The sequence below is a fragment of the Mercenaria mercenaria genome, chromosome 18, assembly GCF_021730395.1.
Source record: "Mercenaria mercenaria strain notata chromosome 18, MADL_Memer_1, whole genome shotgun sequence".
NCBI lineage: Eukaryota > Metazoa > Mollusca > Bivalvia > Venerida > Veneridae > Mercenaria > Mercenaria mercenaria.
This window is the reverse complement of record NC_069378.1, coordinates 41,200,597-41,226,706: the sequence shown is the minus strand read 5'-3', so window position 1 is coordinate 41,226,706 and position 26,110 is coordinate 41,200,597. Positions and strand designations below refer to the sequence as shown.

At 32.8% G+C, this 26,110-nt stretch overlaps 1 protein-coding gene and 1 long non-coding RNA gene across 6 annotated transcripts in view; both read right to left on the bottom strand.

Moving 5' to 3' along the window:
* LOC123539518 (chitin synthase chs-2-like) overlaps positions 1-8,722 on the bottom strand; it is a 42,482-nt gene extending 33,760 nt beyond the window's left edge. The window contains exons 1-9 of one of the 3 annotated variants that reach the window (XM_053530770.1): positions 8,651-8,722; positions 4,440-4,770; positions 3,993-4,195; positions 3,648-3,792; positions 3,205-3,416; positions 2,099-2,469; positions 1,749-1,860; positions 759-925; positions 317-422 (exon numbers count right to left, since the gene is read on the bottom strand). In XM_053530770.1, coding sequence (XP_053386745.1) covers positions 317-422; positions 759-925; positions 1,749-1,860; positions 2,099-2,469; positions 3,205-3,416; positions 3,648-3,792; positions 3,993-4,195; positions 4,440-4,770; positions 8,651-8,653 — 1,650 coding nt within the window. In that variant the 5' untranslated portion in view covers positions 8,654-8,722. Of the gene's footprint in view, positions 1-316; positions 423-758; positions 926-1,748; positions 1,861-2,098; positions 2,473-3,204; positions 3,417-3,647; positions 3,793-3,992; positions 4,196-4,439; positions 4,771-8,650 lie in introns of all 3 variants that reach the window. The other 2 variants (XM_053530768.1, XM_053530769.1) reach the window with 2 other exon arrangements.
* An 8,895-nt stretch (positions 8,723-17,617) lies between these two features.
* On the bottom strand, positions 17,618-25,835 carry LOC128550853 (uncharacterized). 3 transcript variants are annotated; one of them, XR_008368518.1, is made up of 4 exons: positions 25,730-25,835; positions 25,549-25,609; positions 22,567-22,652; positions 17,618-21,383 (listed from the first exon to the last, which is right to left on the bottom strand). It is a non-coding gene; the product is annotated as an uncharacterized LOC128550853 (long non-coding RNA). The 3 variants fall into 3 exon arrangements; XR_008368517.1 differs by lacking the exon at positions 25,730-25,835 and having other exon boundaries at positions 17,618-20,477; positions 20,643-21,383; positions 25,549-25,709; XR_008368516.1 differs by lacking the exon at positions 25,730-25,835 and having other exon boundaries at positions 25,549-25,705.
* Positions 25,836-26,110: the final 275 nt, after the last annotated feature.

Here is a 26,110-nt window from a genome sequence, read left to right as displayed (position 1 = left end):
TAAATAAACCAATGAACCAGAATATACAACAACACCGAGTGAAAGTATCTATTACCGCCACACGGTGCTTACAGACTGCAATTGTGATAGCTGACAAACGAATCCATGCAAACTGGAGGAAGAGGCCTACGAACTTGTCAAAACAGTAAGCTTGAGTGAGAACAGAGACATGTTTTCTCATCTGAGAAGTATATATACGGTCTACAAACAAGAACTGGTAACTGTATCATATTTTTTTCAAACGAGGGTATTTCCACAATATATTACTCTACTTGGGATTTACTTTGTGACATTAAGTAAAATAAAATGTATATGCCTTATTTTCTTCTTCCTCTAATTCGGTGCAATTTTCTGTTCGTCTTCTATTTAGAATGAGCGACTGGTCAAGTAACACTCCGCAATACAGAGGTGCAATGAATATTCTGTAATTTTCAGGATAATACATATCATAATTCTATCAAATTTTATTATATAAATTGGGCAATGCCAGAGTAACAAATATGCACAAAGGAATGATTTCTGCTTTTTGTTACAAGAAGTAAAGGTTAAATACGTGTATTTCAAAATTGATTTCATTATTGCTCATTATTAAAACTACAGGCAATGCAATTGGTTTTAAGATTGTAACTTGTAATTAAAATTAAAAGATAACATTGGTCAGAGTTGTCAAAGAAATGACATTGTTTTGTTTAATCTGTCGTATAAAGTCATAATGATATCGTGACTAGAATAAGAATTATGAATAATAATGAATTTACCTATGTCCATTTTCCATTCTATCTTGACTTTGTATCCATATATGATTCGTCAACAGAACCATGGCAATATATCCTAGAATGCTTGCAGCTATAAGAGACGAGTCATATGCTATACCCCCTGACCACTTTGCAAACGGCAAAATACATGTGTCTGATATTTGTATGTCCTGAAATAAAAAAAAATATAAAATCATAATATCATTTCTTTTAATACAACGAAATGTCATGCATGTTTTAAAACTAAACGACCATGACATTAAAAAGATAGGTTCGTTAGCTTATATTTATTTGCAAGCGCGACTTGAATTCTTTTTATGTCATGAAAGTTTAATCACTGGAGTTTAACGGAAAATCACAGTTCTGCTGACACGTTATGGAAGATAAAAATACAATACAGATTTTAATAAAAGTTAAACGTTTAATGACAGTCACTGTAACATAATCATCAAATCCGATACAAAAGTATGGGACCACGCTCTTAATTTTTAGATGTTATGATTTAAGACATTCGCACATTAAAGATGATATTCTCTTTTCTCAATTAATCCACGGGTGGGCATTTATTCGCTGCATTGGTTACATTCTCTTTACCTAGAACAAGGCGTATTTTAAATTTTCCGAATAAATGGGGCCACGGTAACGCCACAAAAATATGTAAGAAGCACCTGAAGTGTGATAATTTGAAGGTAAACCTACAATACATGAACAAATTAAAGCAAATCGGATTGTTATTCAGGGTGGAAGGTCTTTCCTGTAGCTATAATACATATTTAGAAGTGCCTTTATTCTAACCTGATGCATTACTTAAATACTCAGTAAAATGGTCTGATGAACTTGTATTCTTTATTTTTTATGATGGTGGATGGGGGATAAAGTTCTTTCCTCAACGTTTTCAATGTTTGTCAAGAATACTACAGAGAGGGAAAAGGTGGTGACATTAGTTTATGTTATACCAAACTATCAAAGTTTTTATGTGAAAAATGTACTTACACTTTTCGAAAATAAGGTTAACATAAAAACTACGGTCACTGGTGTCGACAATACTAATGGCAACGAAAAGCTCTGAAGTTGTACCAGTATTTTGTTGGCGGCAACACAACACCTGTAAAGTAGCAGCCAGTGTTCATAGAAGTAACAGATATATCTATATGTAACTGTTTAATAGCGCTACGTTAAACGAGATTGAAGAATGGAATTACTTTATGAAAGACAAACGCCAACACTCTTCCGGTCGTATGAGACTAAATGGTCCCACCTAGTTTCTTATGACCTTCATGATGCAAATCGTGTATTCTAATAAACATGTAAATGAACGATTAGAAAAAAAACAATAACTGTACCTGAAACATAAGAAGCCTGATAAAATATTTACGGCGGCAATATAAAAGGGCATATTCCCTGAACACGATCCGCTGATTGAGTTTACGACGAGAGTTGTAGGTCCCAGCAATGCAGATTCTAACACGGCACAGGCTGTACCAGTTGACGCATTGTTCAGTAGTGCTGTACTGTTGCTTGCCTCTGTTATATTCTCGTTCGACAAAGTAAAGCCGTACAGGGCTTTGATGCACTTTAATCCATTATTGCAACCGCTTCCATAGAGAAGTGACACCATGCATAATGTCACTAAGATTTTCCCTAAGCTGACGATGGCGTTTAATTTTGTACGAACCTTATGCATCTGTTTTAACAAATTCGTCACAAAGTCGTTCTGCTGTAATATAAAAAAAAATGGTATTAATTTACATTAGTGCGGAAGTATTAATTTAAAAGAAGCATTATTAAGGTAAAAATATAAGATATTGAAAATAATCCATTAGACTGACCTATGTTTGTTTGTTTGTTTTGGGTTTAACGCCGTTTTTCAACAGTATTTCAGTCATGTAACGGCGGGCAGTTAACCTAACCAGTGTTCCTGGATTCTGTACCAATACAAACTTGTTCTCCGCAAGTAACTGCCAACTTCCCCACATGAATCAGAGGTGGAGGACTAATGATATCAGACACAATGTCGTTTATCAAATAGTCACGGAGAACATACGCCCCGCCCGAGGATCGAACTCGCGACCCCAAGATCCGTAGACCAACGCTCTTACCTATTGAGCTAAGCGGACGGGCGACTGACCTATGTCGTTTTACAAAACTCCAGTATGGGATATGAGAAAATGATTAAGTCAGAAGAATAATATCATATTTACTGAATGAAAACGGCAATAAATAACTTGCAAGTAAATTTTGTATTGTAAGTTTTTACACCGACGATAACATACAAGTCATACAAAACTCTAACAGTTTAGACAAATGTTTCTGTGCTCGAGAATTGTAAAATTTGCAATTTTATTTCACAAAATAATTGTTATTTGTATACTTCTTGTAAAATCTTGATAATGTCAATAGGACATATATAGGGTAAAAAGACAAAGAAAAAAGATAATTATGCATGTACCCTTGGAATAAAGTTTTTCCATGAAACCACTGATATTAACAAAGGTGCAAAGACAGATATAGTAATCAGGCCTTGCTTGTCGCCCTTCAAGTCGCTATCCATTTTATATATATAGTAGGTCCAGAAAGCCATTGAGGTAATGCTTGAAGCACCGCAAACAATATACTTTGAAAGCCGAATAATCTTCCAGCTTGATCGACAATCATTCCCTGCTAAAGAAATAAATTTGAATTTAGTTACTCTGCAAGTGCAATGGAAATGGACGTATAGTGGCTGATCGTTATAGTAAGTTTAGACTAAATTGCATAGTCACCAAGTACAGAGAACATGATATGTTGAATCTAACAAAATAATTATGGTATATCATATTCTTCTTGTCGATGAAAATTTAAAGAATAACCTTGTTGAAATTTTATGGTATTTCAAAGTGTATAATTATGTACCAGTCCCTATAAGTCCAAGGAAAGATGGAATAACTACGATGTTCAAGCAAAACAATGGTCCTCCTGCAACTGGATCTAAGTTTGGTAAAAGTGCAAATACAAGAAGACTAAGTCCAACTGAATGCACTGTCTCAACTAGGAAAGTCTGCAAAATAAGAAACAATTTTCAGAATAAGTGCCTTTTAACTAACATGATCAACAGAGATTAAAATTCCACTATGCATGCATGAACGTGTAGCAAAATGTAGTAACAAAAGAATGCAAAATTGCTATCACAAATTTTATAATATGTTATCAATAATCTCACGGATGAGCGTGCGTACTGAAAAAATTATGATTGCTTACGACAACGAAAGGTTTTAAATCACTAGGTTTAGCCTTTTTTTGTTTATCTCGTTCAGCTTGTTTATCTTCTTGTTTATCTTGTTTATTCTCTTTGAATACTTCATTCCTCTTGCATATTAATGACCAGGTACTTGATATTGCAACGAAGATGTAAGGAGATATCACTATCAAGACAAGCGCCCATATATAATTGACACCAGTTTCTAAAATAATACAAGTAAAATATTATCACTTAAAGAAAATTTACTTATCACACAATGTTTAAAAGCGTTGACAGACTAGCTTAATAAACTTTATGTATTATGATTTTTATGAATCTATGTAATAACAGTGTCACACTAACTTTACACTTTAAACCTCATGACATAATAGAGTCAATGTTTCGTAATACATTTGTAGTTAGTAAGTACATGTTCAATCCAATAGCTAGCCATAAATTATTCTTACCAGACGTTTCATATCGAAAATGGTACCCTGAAGTCTTGAGTGACGTATTTCGAGCGGCATTCGGTGGTGAGATATTGGACACTAGAAGGAAAACTGTACTTTTATTCAAAATAGCAGTACCTAACACACACAGAAATAAGATAACCAGAAAAATCACTTTAGATACTTTATGGATGGCTTCCCACCGCCTGCCACCTTTAGAGGACTCGCTATTGTCGTTTCTGTCTTCAAATGTGTCCCATTTGTATGCGTCTTTACTTTCTGTTTTATTTTCCTCTTGATAGCCACCATTTTGATGGCATTGATGGTCTTTCGTTATGCCGTTTGAGGCCTACAAAATTGGATTAAAAAATAATGAGATCATTAACGATGATATGTTTTGTGTCAGTTTTCGTTATGTATATTGTTTCTCTTTAAATTCCTAAAACGCGGAATTAGACTAACGTTTTACAGTTACGTGGACTAACATACAGGTATTTGTAAAGGTAAATTCTATTTACCGTCGCTTTATCAAACAGTAAACATAAGCTCTATAGAGCTTTTGAACGCCCATATTTTAAGAACAATTAAAACCAATTGTACCTAACCACCAGCAATTTGCTGATACCCAGTTATAGCTGAGTCGACAGAGGCAATTGTGATAAAATGCTTTGCCCAAGGACACACCGCAATGGGAGTAGCCAAGAATTGAACCCGGGGCCTTCACCCCCGTAAGAGTCTTAGCCCTATTGGCCAATGCGTCCATATTACAAATAATTTCAATTGTTAAGTGACTTAACACTTCGCTTAGTCTCGAGAGGTGCTCAGAAATACATTTGAACACTTTGAACCATACATTTATATTGCTTTTTGTATTTCAATGATAATTATCTTATTGTAACAAATACTAGATTTGATATAAATCCCAATAAAGAGCTAAAAATAGGACGGCAGATTGTATTATTGATTTGTTTTCCCCATTGGTTCATAAGAGCAATTTCTAATCATTTTTGTGAATTTATCAATTTTGAAAGCAGGAGGCGACTTCAGCTGCGTATACAGACTTTGTATCTCGCTTCTATAAGGTGAAGAAAATGACTCTCATAGTCTAAGAATTTAAGATAATCCAAAAGTCCGCTTACATGTAAAGCTAGATGCGCTTTCATGACGAAACACCAAATATAATTGAAAAAAGTGTTGAAAACCTTCCTATATTTGTATTATAGAATTTGAAGTTTTGAAATTTACTTTCGTTCATTTGTAAAAGAAAAAAAATCAGTATTATCTTAAATCAAAAATGAAGTCTAAGTAGTTTCTGCTGTAACAAAATCAAGTTTAACGATCTTCGGTTTCAGACTATCATTAACACTTTTCTTAACCAGCACAGCCATCCGTAACCATAGTTTCCGTCTCAGTGGAACAAATATAACAAGGCGTTTACAAATCCAGTTGCACAATCACAGACTCAATCAAACCGAGTCTGCAATTTTCACTGTTTGCATTGTTCTCGGTGCTTCCGAGGGATCTACTTTCCAGATTATCCTTATATAACGTCTAGTAACCTGCAGTTTGTTTGTTTATTTTTGCAATATTGAGTCGATGAACAGAGCATATTTGCCCATTTTAGCTTCTTTAAGTGTATATACATTTCCTACTTAAAAGCTTTTAGAGAATTCTTTATGGTTGATGACATTAAAACATTTGCCGGCAGAATTGCAATATACTTAACGGTTTTCCGTTTGGGACAGCGCCTGCTCCCTACGAACTCGAAGAGCGAAGGTACGGCGGTATGATAGCGAAGCGCGACAGTACGATGGTAATAACATTACAGTACGATGGTGAAGCACGACAGTACACTGGTGACAGACCATCGTACTATCGCGCTTCTCCATCGTACTGTCGCGCTTCATCCTCGCATCTCTGTTTATATGTAAGCCGATTTTAATTAAACTTTATTTGATAGTAATCTTTGCTCGGTCCAATAATCAAATAACAACAACGCTTTTCGCACGGGTATTATTGAACTTACATACACCCGACAACTGCTATTCAAATGACTATCACCTGTCAATGTTATTCAAATGAAAATCATCTGGCAGGGTGTCACTCAAATGATATAATCTGGAAGGATGATATTAAAAAAAAGAACTTTATATTGTTAGAAATGAAGTATGCAAAAATAATACCGTTGTCCTATGTCTATTTTACTTTGTTTACTTGAGGTATAATAAAAATAGTAACCGGAAGTGTGTTATTTATAAACAAAATATAGTATTAAAAATAACCTCTCTATGAATATTCTAGCATAAAAATTCTGTTCTTGTCACTTTTCGGGGGTGCTTTTACAACAGAGAAAACGTGTTTACAGAGAGATTCCCGCGCTCACGTGTTGTTATAACACCTTTTGATATATGCACGTTTCATGGAAAAGCGTAAACGCATTACGGCCCAAAACGGATGACAAAAATGGAAATGACGTCAACGTGAAAAAACAACGCAGACGCTCCCGTTCGTTTCTTGGAATAATGACGTTGAGAGAGAATGTATTCATTTATTAGTTGTTTTTTTTTTCGCGTTTTATGCTTCATTTCGTATTATAACGTCTTCAGAATCCTACGGACTCGGGTACCAACCAATCCCTCGGGACTCTGAAGACGTTATAAAAAGAAAAACATGCGTTATCCCTACAAAAAATAATAATAATGTATTTACATGTAGTTATTCATTTTGTGAGATTTTCTTTAATCAGCTCTTATATTTCAAGCCATGAAACGTTAAAAATATTTATTGTCAGTTTAAATAGTAAAACAATAAACTCTTGTTTAAAGCTAGTGCATTTTATACAAAAGTGTTGATAAGGTGTAGAATACAGTTGTTTGTTTTCGCTAACCCGACCGTCCTTATTTATTTCTACTAACCCCATTCATTATAAAAACAAAAACACCAGTAAACAACAGATTTTTGTATATTTACATTAAACAAGATTCTACATTAAACAAGATCATTAGTAAGTTAATCTAAAGCACGAACTCCGTCTGACATCTTGCCGACTAAGTGAACTGTTTTACGCATGCTTGCCAGAAAGGCGCCAGTAGGATGGTTAAACGCGAAGATGCGATGGCGAAGCGCGACAGTACGAAGGCGAAGCGCGTCAGAACGCTTGTGACACTACGATTGTGAAGTGAGACAGTACGATGGCGAAGCATAACAGTACGATGGCAAAGCGCGACAGTGCGATGGACTGTCACCATCCTAATGTCGCGCTTCGCCATCGTACTGTCGTGCCACCACATAGTACTGTCGCTCTTTGCCATCGTACTGTCGCGCTTTACCATCGCATCGTCGTACCATTGCGTTTTCTATTCCTAGGGAGTAGGCGATGGCTCTAACGGAACATCATAATACTTAATAATCGTAGGTGTAACCATACTGATTTTGGAACGTTTTTTTAATTCCCCAAATGAAAGGATCCCATTAATCTAGTCTCATGTACAATGCAAGCTAGAAAGTTTAAAGAAAAGCTTATTTGGTGGTGGACATTTTATTTTCTATCAATTGATTTTTTTCTAAAACAGGTGGTATCATCGAAATGTTTTCTCGTAATAATACTTTACGTAACCCATATCATCAAATCACAAGATAACGTAATCTGGTTTTATTTTTTCTATATATCTGATTATAAGTCTTAGTGTTTTTTTGTGTCTTTTTTTTTTTAATTCACATACATCAAATATTTGCATAGACCCTAAACAAACCATACTTTGCTAGAAAGAGTGCCCTTTAAAAAAAATGGTAGTCTTTGTAACTGTACAACTCGCAATTTTATTGAGAAATTATCTAAATGCTGGATGCATTACGTACGACAAAGTGAAAAAATTGTATTGAACGTGTGTGATCAATGAAGTTATTTGTTCAGAATATTTTCAATCAATTTGTTTGTGACCCAATATGAAAATATCCCTGATATTAAGGGAATAAAAGATAATTCGGTATAAAAGGTTACTTGTTACATGTAGATAAAAGAATTTATTTACTTTTCTATTTACACAAGATTGAAAGATACTGAAAATACTTTCAATATAGGTTCCAATCTACAAGACGATCGAATTTGACCGCGGTCTTTTTAAAAACGTTAAACACAAGTACTGATCAGAAATATATCACATAGTATATCTAAGTAATAAGAATGTTCCCTACATTTGTTCAAAACTGTTTAAAATGAATGTGCTTACCATATTTTTATTCCCGTGCAATCTGGCGAAAATATCTTACAAAATGCGTTTATGCACTGATAACGCAAACTAGATTTATAATTTCAATCAATATATTTTATCAGTCTTCACCTCTTAAATCACAGATGTTCCTAGTCAAATGGTCGTATATGAAGTCTAAAGCTGTAGGACTGTAAACTAGTTTTGCATTATGCCTCTCGTCTTATCGGAATAGATAATACCTCTTCTTGTATCCAATACACAAAAATAAACAAGGATGTATAAAGGTATATACTTAACAAAATAACTATTTGGTCAATACTTTTGCAAATACTGTTTTTCAGATTACACATTTTCCATATGTTTTTATCAGTAGTGTTTTATTTTTGTTTTAATGGAACTTGGATCCTAAGATAATCAAACTTGTAAGAGTTATCACTCATTGTATCAAAACTATATTTATTTATTTTTATTTTTTTTTTGATGATTTTATAAAAAGGGATTTGACAAAAAAATCCCTGTTTGGGGGTAGTATACGCCGTTTAGAGTGTCTTTATTTTGACCAAATATCGGAGGACTATTTTGGAAATTGTCAACTTTGCAAAAAAACGCGGAATTTGTGACATGGATTAATCCATGCATTGGCAAAACTCCGAATAAAAGAAGCTATAATTTCCAATTTATCATGGTTTAATTCATCTGCGAATTCAGATTTCATTACTGATAATGAATGGATTAATCCATTATTCAGTCCAAATGAATTCCATACTTTGAAGAAATATTACACTTTATGTTCATTATAAAACATGGATTAATCCATCCTTTCATTTGGACTGTTGATATATGTCATAATCATGGTAATATAAACCTGGTATGATATATATATAAAAAACATGGATTAATCCATGCATTTATTTTGCATGTTTTCGAATCATCTACAAATTATTGCTGATATTGATAGTAGGAAATGACGAATTAATGGATCCCTATCTAATGCAGGGAATGTAAGACATGGATTAATCCATCTATATTGTGTACATGTTTGAAAACTAGCACATATAAATGCAAATATTGATAAAAAATATAAAGAATGGATTAATCCATCTCCATTTCGTTCCTCCTTCCTTCGCGCATGTTTACATGTTTCTACAAGCAATGTTATATAGAAATAGACGGATTAATCCATCCCAATATTTGTAGTGGAAAACGCATTAGCGGACTATCTCATATGTAGAGTCAAAAGCATGGATTAATCCATCCTTTTTTCCTTGATAAAGATAAATTATTTTCTTCAAATTGTGAAAAACCTGTTACACTTTTCCAAAACTTCTACATACGATGCAGATATTGATGAAAAGATGGATTAATCCGTCCCTATCATATGCAATGAGAAAACATTCTAAGACCGTCTAAATTATATAATCAAAGACATGGATTAATCCATGCATTCTTAGTGCATGTTTTCAAAACTTGATAAATTATTATGAAAACCTGTTCTTCGGCATGGATTAATCCATCTTTTCTTCATGCACTTTTCCAAAACTTCTACACGCGATGCAAGTATTGATAAAAAGATGGATTAATCCATCCCTATTATATATAATGAAAACAAATTGTAAGACCGTCTAAAATATATATGCAAAACATGGATTAATCCATGTATTTTGGTGTGCAAGTTTACAAAACTTGATAAAAGATAAAGTAATCCGTAACAATTTCATGTAGTGAAAACCAGTTCGCGGACATGGATTAATCCATCATTTCTTCTTGCACATTTCACAAACTTCTACATGCGATGCACATATTGATAAAAAGATGAATTAATCCACCCCTATTATACATAATGAAAACAAATTGTAAGACCATCTAAAATATATATGCAAAACATGGATTAATCCATGCATTTTGGTGTGCAAGTTACAAAACTTCATAAAAGATAAAGTAATCCGTAACTATTTCATGTAGTGAAAACCAGTTCGCAGACATGGATTAATCCATCATTTCTTCTTGCACATTTCAAAAACTACGTGCGATGCACATATTGATAAAAAGATGGATTAATCTACCCCTATTATATATAATAAAAACAAAGTGTAAGACCGTCTAAAATATATATGCAAAACATGGATTAGTCCATGTATTTTGGTGTGCAAGTTTACAAAACTTGATAAAAGATAAAGTAATCCGTAACAATTTTATGTAAGTAGTATTAGAACTACCGAAGCGAGCGTTTTTGACCCCACTTGGCCTTTTGACCACTTCTAAAAAACCGACTAATGCCGGACAATTTAAATACTTTAAAAACCACAGATTTCAAACATACTAAAAAGTTTTAAAGTTAAATTTAAACATATATAATATAAGATGAGTTTACAGAATAAAATATATTGTTTGAAAGAAAGAAAATTTACTGATAATATAAATCCTCACTATGTTACAGCAAAAAATGGGAAAAGAATGTTAATGGCTACCTGCGCATCTTGTGGGAAAATGAAATCAAAGTTTGTTAAAAGTACTATCACAGCAGGTAATTTAGATATTCACAAAGCAATGTTACCTTTATTACCTAAAAAAGGTTTAACACTTCCAGGATATAACTATTGTGGACCAGGAAATCCTTTAGATAATGGACCTCCTTTCAATGAACTGGATGCAGTATGTATGGACCATGACTTTTGCTATGACAGTGATGTAAAAAAGGGTACATGTGATAAGCAAATGCTTTCCAACTTAAATAAAACTAAATCAAAAACATTTGGAGAAAAGATTGCAAAACATTTAGTTGTAAAACCTGTAATTAAAACGAAATACAAACTTGGGCTGGGACAGGAACAACAGTTCCCTATGGGCTTAACGCCCAGACAAAAACAAAAGTCAAAAAACGGGAAAAGGAGGTAGAGTATACCCCCGGAATCACATGGAGCGATGAATTAGCAGAAGAATTACACAAACCAATTAAAAGAAAATTTAGGAAACGAAGAGTGATTGTTCATGATATTGATGATACTTGGTCAGCTGATTTAGTTGACATGCAAGCTTTTTCAAAATATAATAAAGGAGTAAAGTACTTGTTAACCGTTATTGATATATTCAGTAAATATGCTTGGGTTATTCCATTAAAGAATAAAACTGGAGAATCTGTTACTGAAGCATTTGAAAAAATAATTTTAAAAGATAGAATTCAGGGACAAAAGTCCCCGAAGACTGCAAGGATTCCACAAAATTTATGGGTAGATGAAGGAAAAGAATTTTATAATAAAAAGTTTGAATCATTTTTGAATAAAAATAAGATTAATATGTACCATACATTTAATGAAGGAAAGGCTGTAGTAATAGAAAGATTTAATAGAAGTTTAAAAAGAATAATGTGGAAATATTTTACAGCAAATAATACTTATACTTATTTAGATAATTTGCAGGATATGGTTGATAAATATAACAAAACAAAACATTCTAGTATAAAAATGGCATCAACCGAAGCTAGTAAAAACTTAAATAAAGGTACTGTTTACTTTAATTTATATGGTGATTTAAAAATACCAAAGAGTAAAGCAAAATTTAAAATTGGTGATCGAGTTCGTTTAAGCAAACTTAAAAGACATTTTGAAAAAGGATATACACCAAACTGGACAGAGGAAATATTTATAATTTATAAAATTAATAATACAAATCCCAGAACATACACTATTAAAGATTTAAATGATGAAATAATTCAAGGTTCATTTTACGGACAAGAACTTTTACCTACTACACAAGAAGTTTTTAGAATAGAAAAAGTTATTAGACGAGACTATAAGAAAAAACAAGCTTTAGTAAAATGGAAGGGTTATAGCGAAAAATTTAATAGTTGGGTTCCGTTTAGCGATCTTGAACAAATTTAATTTAGAAATAAAAAGTTTAATTATATAAATGAGCAATAAAAATCTAATTTCTAATAATAATGGAATAGAAACAATAGATCAATTAATTATTCACTTAACTAAACTAGCTGCTGCTTACAGAAAAAGTTATAAATTTTGTGGGAGAGTAAGTACCGGATTATATATTACAGCAGGTGTCTTTGGTTGTTCAGCTGCATTAGCACTTGTTCCAGCTATTCCTATATTTGTAGCAGTTGCTGGTGCTGTTCCATCAGTAATTACCATATTTACTAACAGACTAAAACTTGACGACAAGAAATTTATTTTAAAAGCACATCATCACAAAATAAAACAACTTATAACAAAAGCACATATCGGAAAAGTAAATAAAGAAGAAGAGAAAAAAGTTATTCAGGATATTTTTACAATACTATTAGAAATGCAGAAAGAAAAAAATTATTCAACACCTCTTGAAATGCACATGAAGGAATTTAAACTTAACGGATATAAAAGTAAAAAAGAAGAAGGTTATATTAACTTAATTAAAGATTTTTTCTATAAGTATTTTATATAAATGAGAAAAATTATATCAGTTGAAGGTATATTGCATCAGGAAAAAGTACGTTTTTAGATATTATTTAAAGAATATAATCCTAATTTTATATAATTCCAGACCAATTCACGAATGGCAAATATGTTATGGACAGGGCTACGCCCTTCGGAGACAAAGCCTCTGACTCTGATTATAATTCATATAACCTTTTTTGAACTTGCTGCTCAAGAACCTTCCAAATTTTTATTTCCTTTTCAGCTAACACTTTAAACAGTCATATAAAAATGTTATCTTCTGCTAAACAGTTTGATGGTGTTTCTGTCCTTGAACGTTGTTATTTAACTTAACAGTAACGTTTTTACAAAACAACATCACGACAATGGTGTTTATAAATGACCCCGAGTGGGCAGTATACAATCTTTTCTTAACTGATCATATTATAAACCATATGGAAAAAAACCCAACTGATGGATTTGTTTATGTTAAAACCGATCCAGAAATATTTTTTAAAAGACTTCAAAAAAGAAAACAAAACGGAAGAAAAAAAATTTTGGGTTTAGATTTTTTAAAAAAAAAATACAAAAAATTCCGAAGAAGGGTTTTAAAACGAATGTCTCAAAAAAATATTAAAATTTTAACAGTTGATAAAAATTTGAAAAAATGATTTAAAATCTTATTCAAAAGATATAGATAATTAAACAAATTTCTCAAATCAATAAAATTTCATTAGGGGCTTTTTTTTAAGTTTTTTTTTATAAGAAAATTATTTTTAAGATGGTTAATGAAAGGTGATGGGAAATGTTATGTAAAAATTATCTGCACTTTAGGAGAAATAATAAATCCAGACAAAAAAATTCTATAAGAAAGTTCTTAAAAGAAGAAATTTTTAAATCAAAATTTGTAAATAGTTAGCGAGATATAAAAACCGTTTGAAATTAAAAAAATGTTTAGACCCTTTTTCGAAAAAAGAACTTTATTTGAAGGGAACTGGGTTGTTTTTAATGAAAAAGAAAATGCTAAAAGATTATGTGATTGTCCCAGACCAAATAATTATCGAAACAATCCTAAAAAAGTTATTGTAACCGATTGTGTTCTAATGAAGAAAAAATATATAGAAGCACTTACAAGCATCTAAAGAATTTGGTATTAATGCTGGGTTAATAAAAATGTGTTGGAAGGGAAAAAACCGGGGGAAAAATGTGGATATCAAAAGTTAATGGAAAAGTTTAAATTTAAAATATTTTATTTCTTTTTAAAAGATAATTTAAAACTTTATTTATTTTATTATTTTTTTTTATTTTTTTTAAATTTTTTTTTTTAATCCTTTTTTGTTTTGAAGATTTTTTTCTAAATATATATATAGAGGAAAAACGAGAGATCTACAAACAATATTATAAGAATTTGAAATTAAAAAATTTCATATAGACAAGTCCAAAGAATCAATTTATTTTAAAAATAAACGACTCTTATGAAAAACTTAAACTGAACCCTTTAAAAATTTAAAAAAGGGATAAAATAAACGTTGTTTTTTAAAAATAACTTTTGCAAAAATGGATAAAATGTACAATATATAAATCGCTTATTTTCAAACAAAAAGGGTTTAGAAAATTTTTAACACAAAGGGAAATAAAAAAAACTTTTTCATCAAGTTTTGAGAAATATAAAAAATTGGGAATTGGGTTTTTGAAGGAAATGGTGGGGGAATAGAGTCAGTTATATCATTATTAAATAGATTAAGTATAGTCCATTTGGGTGCTTCAAGTTATTTAGAATTCCAAAACCCCTTACAAAAATTTAATGAAAGGATTAATAAATATAAAGAAGTGATAACGAATGTTTTAGTGGGGTCATTTAGCTTCAAAATTTCTGTTTAAAAAAAAACCCCCCAAAAATTTCAAAATTAAAAATCTATAAAAGTCTTTAATTTTACGGGGAAATTAAAAATTTCTTTACATTAAATCAATACCTAAAATAGGGAAATTTTAAAAAAAAATCATTTATATATTTTGGGTATGAAAAAAAATGTATTTTCCTTGTAATTCAAAATATCAAAACGAAGAACACGTGACATGTTGCTAAAATAATGATAAAATAAATGATAAAATAATGATGATGCTGTAAATCCCAGGGACCCGTCAAAAAATATGTTTGGTAAAAAACTTTAAAAGATTAAGCTAAAAAAACCAAAGACCAACATAGAAAAATTTTTGTAAAAGTTGCTTACAACTTTTTACTAAAGAAAGGATATTTAATAAAACACATACCAAATTGTTTAGCTATTAATGGTCCCCAAGGTGTAAAAATGCAAAGAGGGAAGTAATAGTACAATTTAAAAATTATCATAAAGGTTTAGCATTTCCTTGTAATTTATGTGATTTTGGAATCAATAACTAAAAAAGTTTTAATGCTTTACCATCAAAACTAAATCTTCATTACTGAACCATATCAAAAATCTTTATAGATTGTGGTTACGGTATAAAGTTGTTTGTTGTTATGACGATAAATATACTAACCAACCCAGATTTATAGAGGCCCTAATGCAGTTTATAAGTTTACTAAAAAAAAATGTTTGAGGAAGAGGAATATTGTAAAGAAATATTTAGTGTTAACTTTAACAAAGAACTAAGAATTTTTAAAAAAGATGAAAGTGAATTTTAAAAAACAAAAGTTTTGTATATTTGTGAAAAAGAATATATAGAAGATTCAATCAAAGTAAGAGATCACTGTATATAACAGGAAAATTCAGAGGAAGTGCTAAACTCAGAATGTAATTATTAATTTTAAACTAACACATAAAATTCCTGTTATTTTTCATAATTTAAGAGGTTATGACGGTCATTTTATTATGCAACAAATAGGGAAATTATAAAAAGAAATTAATTTTATTCTAAAAATTTATGGAAAGATATATGGCATTTATGATTTCTGACTTGGTCTTTATTGTTCATTCCAATTTATGCCCTCAATCTTGGATAACTTAGTAAAAAATATTCCAAAATTTTAAATACTTATCTCAAGAATTTGATTACATAGAATTATTAAAAACAAAAAAGGTGTTTATCCATATGTTTACATGGATTCATTTAAAAAATTCAAAGAAAACAGAATTACCTTCTAAAGAAGAGTTTTATTCAATTTTAAATGAAACTAATATTTTGATAATGAATACGAACATTTCTAAAAATATCTGGAAAAAATTTAAAATAAAACAATGGGAGAAAATCATGATCTATATTTAAAAACTGACGATTTCTTTTAGCTGATACATTCGAAAATTTTAGAAAACCATGTTTTAGAGTACTACCAAAATTAGATCCTTGTCATTATTTAGTAGTCCTGGGGTTTTGCTTGGGATGCAATGTTAAAAATGACTGGAATTAAGTTAGATTAATAACTGATTATTGATATGTATCTTTTTATTGAAAGGACTGAGAGGGGAATAAGTTTATTTCAAACAGATACAGTAAAGCAAACAATAAATATTGAAAGATTAAATTCAAAAGAAGAAAGCAAATACATTATGTACCTCGACCCCCAATAAACCTTTAAGGTTGGGCTATGTGTCAACCTTTGCCCTCTGGAAACTTTAAATTTATATCAGAAAAAACAAATTTTAAAAAATTAATTGCAAAAGGTAAAACTAACTTTATAGTCGAATGTGATCTTGAATTTTCCAAAAGAATTACATAAAAAACCCCCAACGATTATCCTTTAGCTCCAGAAAAAATTAAAATACCAGATCAATGGCTTTCTGATTATAGTAAAAATAATATGAAATAAGGCACTGCCTCAATCGGGAATCGATCAGACTTCAACTCATCCCTTTAACATTTAAAATCAAAACCTTGAGATGTCTGATGGTTGCGGGTTTTGGTAGAGTTATTTTCATTTTAAATGCCAGTCTATAAATATACATGTATAAGAAACAAATACTAATGTGCCTCATATCTAAGATAAACTCTGCCTGACCTTACATGAACAGCTGGAGGTCAGTGATGTAACCATGGGCTGGAATACCATATCATTGACTGATCTTATATAATCTAAATGGCTAGTGTTTAATGGTTAGAAGATCATTAGAACTGCTTGATTATTGATAATTCATCCGCATTGTTGATGAATGGGACTACTTTGTGTAGCACATGAACAAATTCCTTTGGATGTGATTTGGAATCAAATTAAAGATGCTACATGATTGTCAGAAATACACTTAACTTTGGTAGCGGGATGAACCCGCAACCAAAAACTGTCTACTAGGGTGTTTAATAACAGGCAAATTGTTGAGAAGCACAATGACAGACTTAAGGTGATCACAACAGCTCACACTGTGCTTCGGGTGAGCTAAAAAATCTACAAACTGAAAAGTTTACTAGATTGCAACTCACTGTTAACAAGACTTAACAGACAGACACACATTAACAATCTATTTGCACCACGGCAGGTTAAGAGCTCAGTCTAGGGAGACATATTAGCCTTCTTGTGCAGGCTTGTTTTTTTCTATTTGTGTTAATTGTAATTCTGAAATTACTCGTAAAACAAATCCTAATTTTGTTTTTATATACACATCACAAAGACTTGCATTACACTTTATTTATTAAATAAACTGTTCACATGTTTAAGTTTTATCTGTATACACATTTATAATGATCACAGATCACATAACTTGTTTTATCCATACATGAAATATAGCTGAACTGTGAATAACAACTTTTAATAACAGTACTGGATGCTTTTGTCAGGCTTTGAAATAACTATTGTCAAAATAAAGAAAATGTGACTTGCTGTAATCTGTATTCTAAAATGTACAATTTCTCTTACAACAAGAACAAATAAACAAGAGGGGCCATGATGGTCCTGTATCACTCACCTGACATATTGACATAAAGATCATCAAGATCAACATTCTGACCAAGTTACATTAAGATATAATCATAAATGTAGCCTCTAAAGAGTTAACTAGCTTTTCCTTTGATTTGACTTGGTGACCTAGTTTTTGACCCCACATGACCCAGATTCAAACTTGACTGAAAGATCATCAATTAAGTTTCATGAAGATGCAGTCATAAATGTGGCCTCTGGAGTGTTAACAAGCTGTTCCTTTGATTTGACCTAGTGACCTAATTTTTAATCCCACCTACACTAGATTTAAATTGGCCTGTAGATCATCAAGATTAAAATTCTGACAAAGTTTCATTAAGATATGGTCATAAATGTGGCCACTACAGTGTTAACAAGCTTTTCCTTTTATTTGACCTGGTGACCTAGTTTTTGACCCTAGACGACCCAATATCAAACTTGTCCAATATTTTATTGAGGGTAACATTTTGACCAAGTTTCATTATGATTGGGCCAAAATTGTGACCTCTAGAGCGTTAACAAGCTTTTCCCTTTATTTAACCTGGTGACCTAGTTTTTGACCCCACTTGACCCAGATTTGAATCTGATCTATGGATCATTAAGATTAACATTTTGACCAAGTTTCATTAAGATATGGTCATAAATTTGGCTTCTAGAGTGTAAACTAGCTTTTCCTTTGATTTGTCCTAGTGACCTAGTTTTTGACCCTACATAACCCAGATTCAGAATGGTCCTTGAGATCATCAAGATTAACATTCTGACCAAGTTTCATAAAGATATAGTCTTAAATGTGACCTCTACGGTGTTAACAAGCTTTTCCTTTGATTTGACTTGGTGACCTAGTTTTTGATCCAAGATAACCCAACATCAAATGTGTCCAAGATTTTATTGAGGGTAACATTCTGACCAAGTTTCATAAAGATTAGGTCAAAATGTGTTAACAGTCAAACTGTTGACGACGGACGGACACAGGGTGATCACAAAACTTACCTTGAGCACTTTGTGCTCAGGTGAGCTAAACGCTAGAGTTGTCACAGGAGTGACGAATCATACCCCTACAATATGGCCTTATCACAGAACTAAGCCAATATCAAAGCAGCATTTTCTTGAGCTATGACCTAATGACCTCAAATTCAATCTCCATAGTTTCATGATCCTCCGCCTAAGTGTTCTCAAGTTATTGTATGGAAAAGGTTTAAATGTTCCGGGTCATCCTGACCTTTGGAACTCTAAATCAATACAGGTAATCTGCTGGTTAAGACAAACCTTGTACTTAATTTTGTGTTTCTCATCCCAAGCATCCTGAAGTTATTGTCCAAAAACCGTTTTAAAGAACCGTTATTTATTTTGTTGAACTTAACATCACAGCAACACAGGATAGGTCATATGGCGACTTTCCAGTTTTAATGGTGGAGGAACCCAGGTGCCCCTCCATGCATCATTTTAAAGAACCGGGTCAGTGTGACCTTGACCTGTGACCTACTGACCTCAACATCATTAGGGGTCACCTGCTGGTCATAATTAACCTCCCTAACAATTTTCATGATCCTAGGCTCAAGCATTCTCAAGTTATAATCTGAAAAACATTTCACTGTTTTGCCTTATTGTGACCTTGACCTACTGACCTCAAAGTAAAACTTGACCTGTATTTCATGATGTGACACCTGTGTACCAAACTTTATCATTCTAGGCTCAAGGTCCAAAGTTATCATTCGGAAACAGTTCAACTGTTCAAGGTCACTGTGACCTTGACCTTTGATCTATTGACCTCAAATTCAAACAACCTGTATTTTATCATGTTACACCTGGGTTACAAAAGCTATGATCCCAGGCCAAAGCGTTTGCAAGTTATCTTGACCTTTGACCTACTGACCCCAAAGTCGAACTTGACCTGTAGCTATGTACCAAAAAATATTTAAATCGGTCAAGCTTTTCATGAGTTATCATCTGGAAGCCATGAAAACCTACTTACTGAAAGACAGACAAGCTTACTACATGGGGGTATAACAGAACATTGTCTTTAAAATCTCATGAAAAATATGAGAACTAGATGCCCACGGGCACTATGTCAAGCCCGCCAGCTGTCAAAAGGACTGGGAGGTGTGCATGACACTCCTTGTCTCATTGAGGCAAACATTTATGCCAAATAAAAGAGATTGCAAAAAGTTACAATATAAGTTATTTACAGTAACAACAAAGGAACGTAAAATTAAGAAAAAAAAAAAAAAAAAAAAAAAAAAAAAAAAAAAAAAAAATTACAAGTCCACACAAAAATCCGCACCAGCAGAGATAGGTCAAAATACACCTGAAAATTGGATGTAACATGCATGTTGTACTACAGAAAAGTGGTCTTGATTTTTCCCTACGACCAGTAATAAAAAAGTTACAAATGTAAGCTATTTATAGTAACAACAAAGGGAAGTAATTCTAGGACCTTATGCATGACACTCCGTCGCATGATGATGAACAATTGTGCCAAGTTAAATCAAAATCCCTCAATGCATCAAAAAGAAATGCTCCAGACAAAGTCATTCTTGTATCTGACTTTTGACCTCTAAGTGTGACCTTGACCTTAGACCTAGGGACCTGGTTCTTCCGCATGACACTCCGTCTCATGGTGGTGAACATTTGTGCCAAGATACATCAAAGTCCCTCCATGCATGAAGAAGAAATGCTCCAGACAAAGTTGTCATTCTTGTATCCTTTGACCTCTAAGTGTGACCTTGACCTTAGACCTAGGGACCTGGTTCTTCCGCATGACACTCCGTCTCATGGTGGTGAACATTTGTGCCAAGTTACATCAAAGTCCCTCCATGCATGAAGAAGAAATGCTCCAGACAAAGTTGTCATTCTTGTATCCTTTGACCTCTAAGTGTGACCTTGACCTTAGACCTAGGGACCTGGTTCTTGCGCACGACACTCCATCTCATGATGGGGAACAATTGTGCCAAGTTACATCAAAATCCCTCCATGCATGAAGAAGAAATGCTCCGGACAAAGTCATTTTTGAATTTGACCTTTGACCTGTAAGTGTGATCTTGACCTTTGAGAAAGGAACCTGGGGCTTGCGCATGACACTCCGTCTCACTGAGGTTAACATTCATACCATATATAAACAAGATTGCTCCATGCATGTCCAAATTATGGTCCGGACAAAAAAATTTGGACGCACGCACGCACATACACCGAATAGACATTTGGACAACTATGTCTTCGCTTCTGCAAGCGGGCTCGACAATAACAAAACCAATGTGATAATACATTATCTCTTAAAGTAACAGAGCTTAGTCAAACACTGCTGTTCTCAAAATAAATTTAGTTTCTAAGTAAATCCTGAATTCCTATCCTTAAAAGTTTTGTTTTTTTATTAAAGTTCCCTTGTTCTTCTGTCTTTTTATATTTTCTGGTGTTTCTTTCTTGCTTTTCAAGCATACTGGATTTGTTGACCTTCCATTTTGTAGCTGCCTGCTCTCAAGAAGTGAACCTGTAAAACAGAAATCAAATATTGTAAATTGATAAAAAGAGACCCCAACCAACTTTCATAAAGATCCCATGAAAAATGTGACCTATAGGGTGGTCACAAGCAAAAGTTTACCGACGCACGGATGGACGCCGGACACCGTGATATCACAAAAGCTCACCTTGTCACTATTGACATGTGAGCTAAAAAAATCAATATCTGAGAACCGCTTCCTCAGGTAACACTAAAATGTAAATAAAATTAAACCATTTGTTGATGTGATTTTTGGCAAATGTTACCTTGCATGGAAAAAATGCAATATTTTTTTATTGGGAAGTGGCCGAATATAGGCCTCTGTCATATAAGGATGAAAAGCCCTGCCGGCTAACAATTTCTGACAAGAAATCATTTTCAAAGTTTTTCTTTTCGGTGAGTTCTATATGGAATTAAATTCTATGGGTAATTTTGAAAGAGGACCACCCCATGATCATTCTGTGAAGTTTGGTGTAAATCTGCCCAGTGGTTCTGAAGAAGATTTTTTACAAATTGTTGGCACATGACGGACATCAACTCATGTTGTCACCCTGTGACAGGTGATCCAGCTAATAATTGTTTAAATTTGCATACATGCATGTATATATTTTATGGTTTTGTCCAGAAATGCTTTATCATCAAGAAAATGAAATGGAGTCTTTACTGTCTAAAAAAAAAATTTGTTTCCGGGAAAATGCTAAAAAAAATTTAGGGTAGGTAGGTCGGAAAAACTTTTTCTTTGGATTTTTTAAAATTATTTTTAGGGAGACTTTTTGGAAATTATTTTTGTGTCAAAAAATGAATACAAATAGTGGGGTTATGCCTCTAGAGCATCAGTAAGTTGATTTATAACATCACTGTCCATGTTTAAAGCATAAAAAGTGCAGTTTTGCAACTTTTTGTCAAAAAGTTGAAAAAAATGTTCTCAAAGACAAAGGCGGACGGACCGTCCATTTAGGGTCGGGCCAAAAATTTATGGTAGGTCAGGATACAGACAATTTTTTTTTTACGCCTAATTTCCTTGGTATTTGATTCTATGCACTGACTCAATCGCAAAAATCTGTTCACACAAATACTAATTTGTATACAGTATATCTGATCATGCTTTTTGAATGATTAAAACTGCTTCCCATAGCTGCAACTATATAATAAAGAAACAGAAAGATAGAAATACCTTATGAGCCGCAAGCAAGTGGTTTCAGTCTGTCAACAAGCACTTTGGAGCAGTACAACAATACTCTGTATAATAGACCAAGATGCCTGAAAATAGTGAAAAGTGAGCAAATTAAGAAAACATGGACAACCAGCTGTTTTGAAATTTCAAAGGTCTAAGGGCTAACATCCTTTTCGCAGTTTTTTCAAATTTCATGCCAATAAGATGACCCCAATTATATCATTGGCATGGCGGGAGAAATTTGTTAAATAAAACTTTTTTTAATGAAAATAAAACAGTAGCAAATTTTGTCAAAATGTATAATGAAACGAAGTAAATGCGGTTAAAAATTTCAGTTTTGAAAAAAGAAAAAGCCACTGTATGAGTAGGTTTGTTTACACGACTGACCAGCCAGAACAGCCAAACATTACTTAACCAGTGAATTCCAGGTACCTTTTTGACTTGGTGGTCTATGACCTTCACTTTGCTTGGTATCATTAAAAGGCAAAAACAGACTGGTAAAGCAGCTAGAAGAATCTGTTCTGCCTTCCTCAGTTTAGTATGAACACAGGAGCCGACAAAATGCTACAATTGTTTATTGGTATCTGACGGTCATGATTCATAAACGTATAACTTTAAACGTATTTGAGTATGTGTGCAGTGTACAAAATTCAGATTTGAACTAACCCATGCTGGCAACCAGATAGAAAATTTTCCAAGCCTGACACCAATTTCACATGCCTGAACTTAAAGCTGAATTTTGAACCATAAAACAACTGGTCTAGCTCATACCCTCAAAATACTTCATCATATGAGCCGTGCCATGAGAAAACCAACATAGTGGGTTTGCGACCAGCATGGATCCAGACCAGCCTGCGCATCCGCGCAGTCTGGTCAGAATCCATGCTGTTCGTTAACAGTTTCTCTAATTCCAATAGGCTTTGAAAGCGAACAGCATGGAGCCTGACCAGACTGTGCGGATGCACAGGCTGGTCTGGATCCATGCTGGTTGCAAACCCACTATGTTGGTTTTCTCATGGCATGGCTCATTATTATTGTTTGGGACATGCTCGACTAGGGATTCCTAGGAGAACAGGAACTGAATGCATCGGACCAAAAAGTAATGTGAGCGGCTTCAGTTTGCATTTGCAGAGCTCAAATTTAACTTTTTTGACCAACATACTGCAAATTTTAGCATGTAGCTTTTTTTTCTTGTTGCTAAATCTGAAATCTACTTGCAAATTTAGACTTTCAATTAAGAATGTTAGAATATCCTAAAAAATCATGCTAGAACATCAATATTGTTTGCACGGTTTTCCTTGGCGTACAATTTTGTGCGTTATAATAACTCAAAATGACCTTCAAAGTAATTCGGAATGCATCATTGATGGCGTAACTTAACTACTGGCTGAAACTACGGCAAGGCAAATTTTCGTACCTAATATTATAAATAGTGATTCAACTGTATACATGTACAAATTAGTAAAATAGCCTGCGTTCTAGATTTAATTATAAGATAGACCTCTACATTTCTTTATAATCAGTAATCCATTCAACAAAAAATGGCTAACCAAAAAAGATGTTGTGTTTTTCTGTTATCCTCAAATAAAAGCGAATCTACAAACATTAACAAAAACCGCAACAATTTTGACTATTATTTGTATTTGCAAAATAAACTGTGTGAAATTTTTATCTTAACTTGCATTCCATGAAATTGACTTGCATTTAGCGAGTCCAAAATTTGAGCCCCGTGATTTGTGAAAGCAGGGTTTTTTCTAGCTAATTTGGGAACATAGCCTATACCCCCAAAATTAGGAATTTTGACGCATAAATGTTCCAAATTGGGAAATATTTAGTCCCATAGGATATAGTAAAGATGTGTTTAAGCACTTTCTCATACACTTGTTTCACATTGTACAACCTATTTAACATACTTCCACCACAAAATTGTCTATAATTTGGTCAATATTTGTGCAATTTTGATGAATTTTTTTTCAGAATGTAGATTGGTAATTTTTGCACTCATTTTGGGAAAAACACATACTTTTTGGCATTGGGAATATAGCCAAATAACGGCTATAAAAACGGCCCCAAAAAAACCCTGGAAAGTAATTACATCTTCTGCATGATTATGGTTCTGACTAACTCTTAAATTCTTGCATTTATGGAACAGTTTGAATTCAATTCCTTCATAATTTTACAGACATGATTCTGATCAACAATCGAGCAAGCTTCAGAACTCCAGATAAGGGCTGTATTTTTGTAATTACGAACTTGTTAGGGATCAGATATGACTTTATCTTAAAATGTGGACGTATCAATACAAATTTATTTTAAAATGTGGTTGTATCAGTATGACATGTAAACAGTATTACATATATTCCAAAGAAAGATCGAGCCGAATTGCATGTCTGCGCCAAGTTGCGCTTATCAACGCTATCCCGACTGTTGACAATTTGCACGGTGTCAAATGAGTGTGGAATATACGAAACAAACGCCAATAGCATATTAATGTAATGCATTAACACATAACTTTTTTGGACTTCAAAAATTATGCATCATAAAAATCTGAAAAGGGGAAATAATTCTACCAAAACTGAAGGCAACCAAGATATTTTTATTTTTATATATATTTATTTGTGTCATATGAACAGATGAACCAAGTTTGAAAGAAATATCTTTACTATTTTTCAAAAAATGTTAGTTTTTATGTCGAAAGCTCGATCAGGCAATGTTACTAGCCTGTTTAAAATCTATATTTTTTTTTATAAGCCGATCCGATTCCCTATACTTACTTAGGCCGAGCACTGCTTATCGGCAGAATCATAAGCTCAACTTAATTACTGTGTATACATGCAACGAACCTTAAGAAAAAAATAATCTAGAAGGCCCATTTCAAATTGATGAATAAACAAAAATGTAAAAAATAAGGAATTTCTATGCTTTTTATGGGTGGGGTGTTTGTTTACATTATTATTATACAATGGGAAGTTAGTTACTCACGTTTCTAAAAATGTCAACAGGTCCAACCATGCACATGCTGTACTGGAGTGCCGTCCATATTCTATATAAAAGTAAAATAATTCCATTAATCAGTCATGCCTGCAAGTAAAACCACGGATTTTTTAATTTTAAAAATTCAATATAGGTTTAGAAACAGAGAAGTTCAAAGAAACTAAAGTACCGGAAAGGAATTAAAATACGATCTGAAAAGCGACACAAAGGTGAATCTATTCTCTCATTCCCCGAGCTGAAGAACTCGTTGGAGAATGTTTTTGTTTCCTCATATTTTCAAAATGTCGGAGCCAGTGTAACAGGGGTATGTCTAAATACCGAACATGAGTCATGTCCGCGGACATGACTGGTAAACACCGAACATGAGCGATAATTATTTTATTAAAGCAATTTATTATGTTTTTGTGATCTAAATTGATTATATATGCTGAAAAACTAGTGCATGCAAAAAATAAATAAAATTAAAACATATTTATGCTTTTATTTTTTATAAAAAAGAAAACTGCCGATCTGGCTCATGTCCGTGAACAGACTGGTAAATACCAAACAT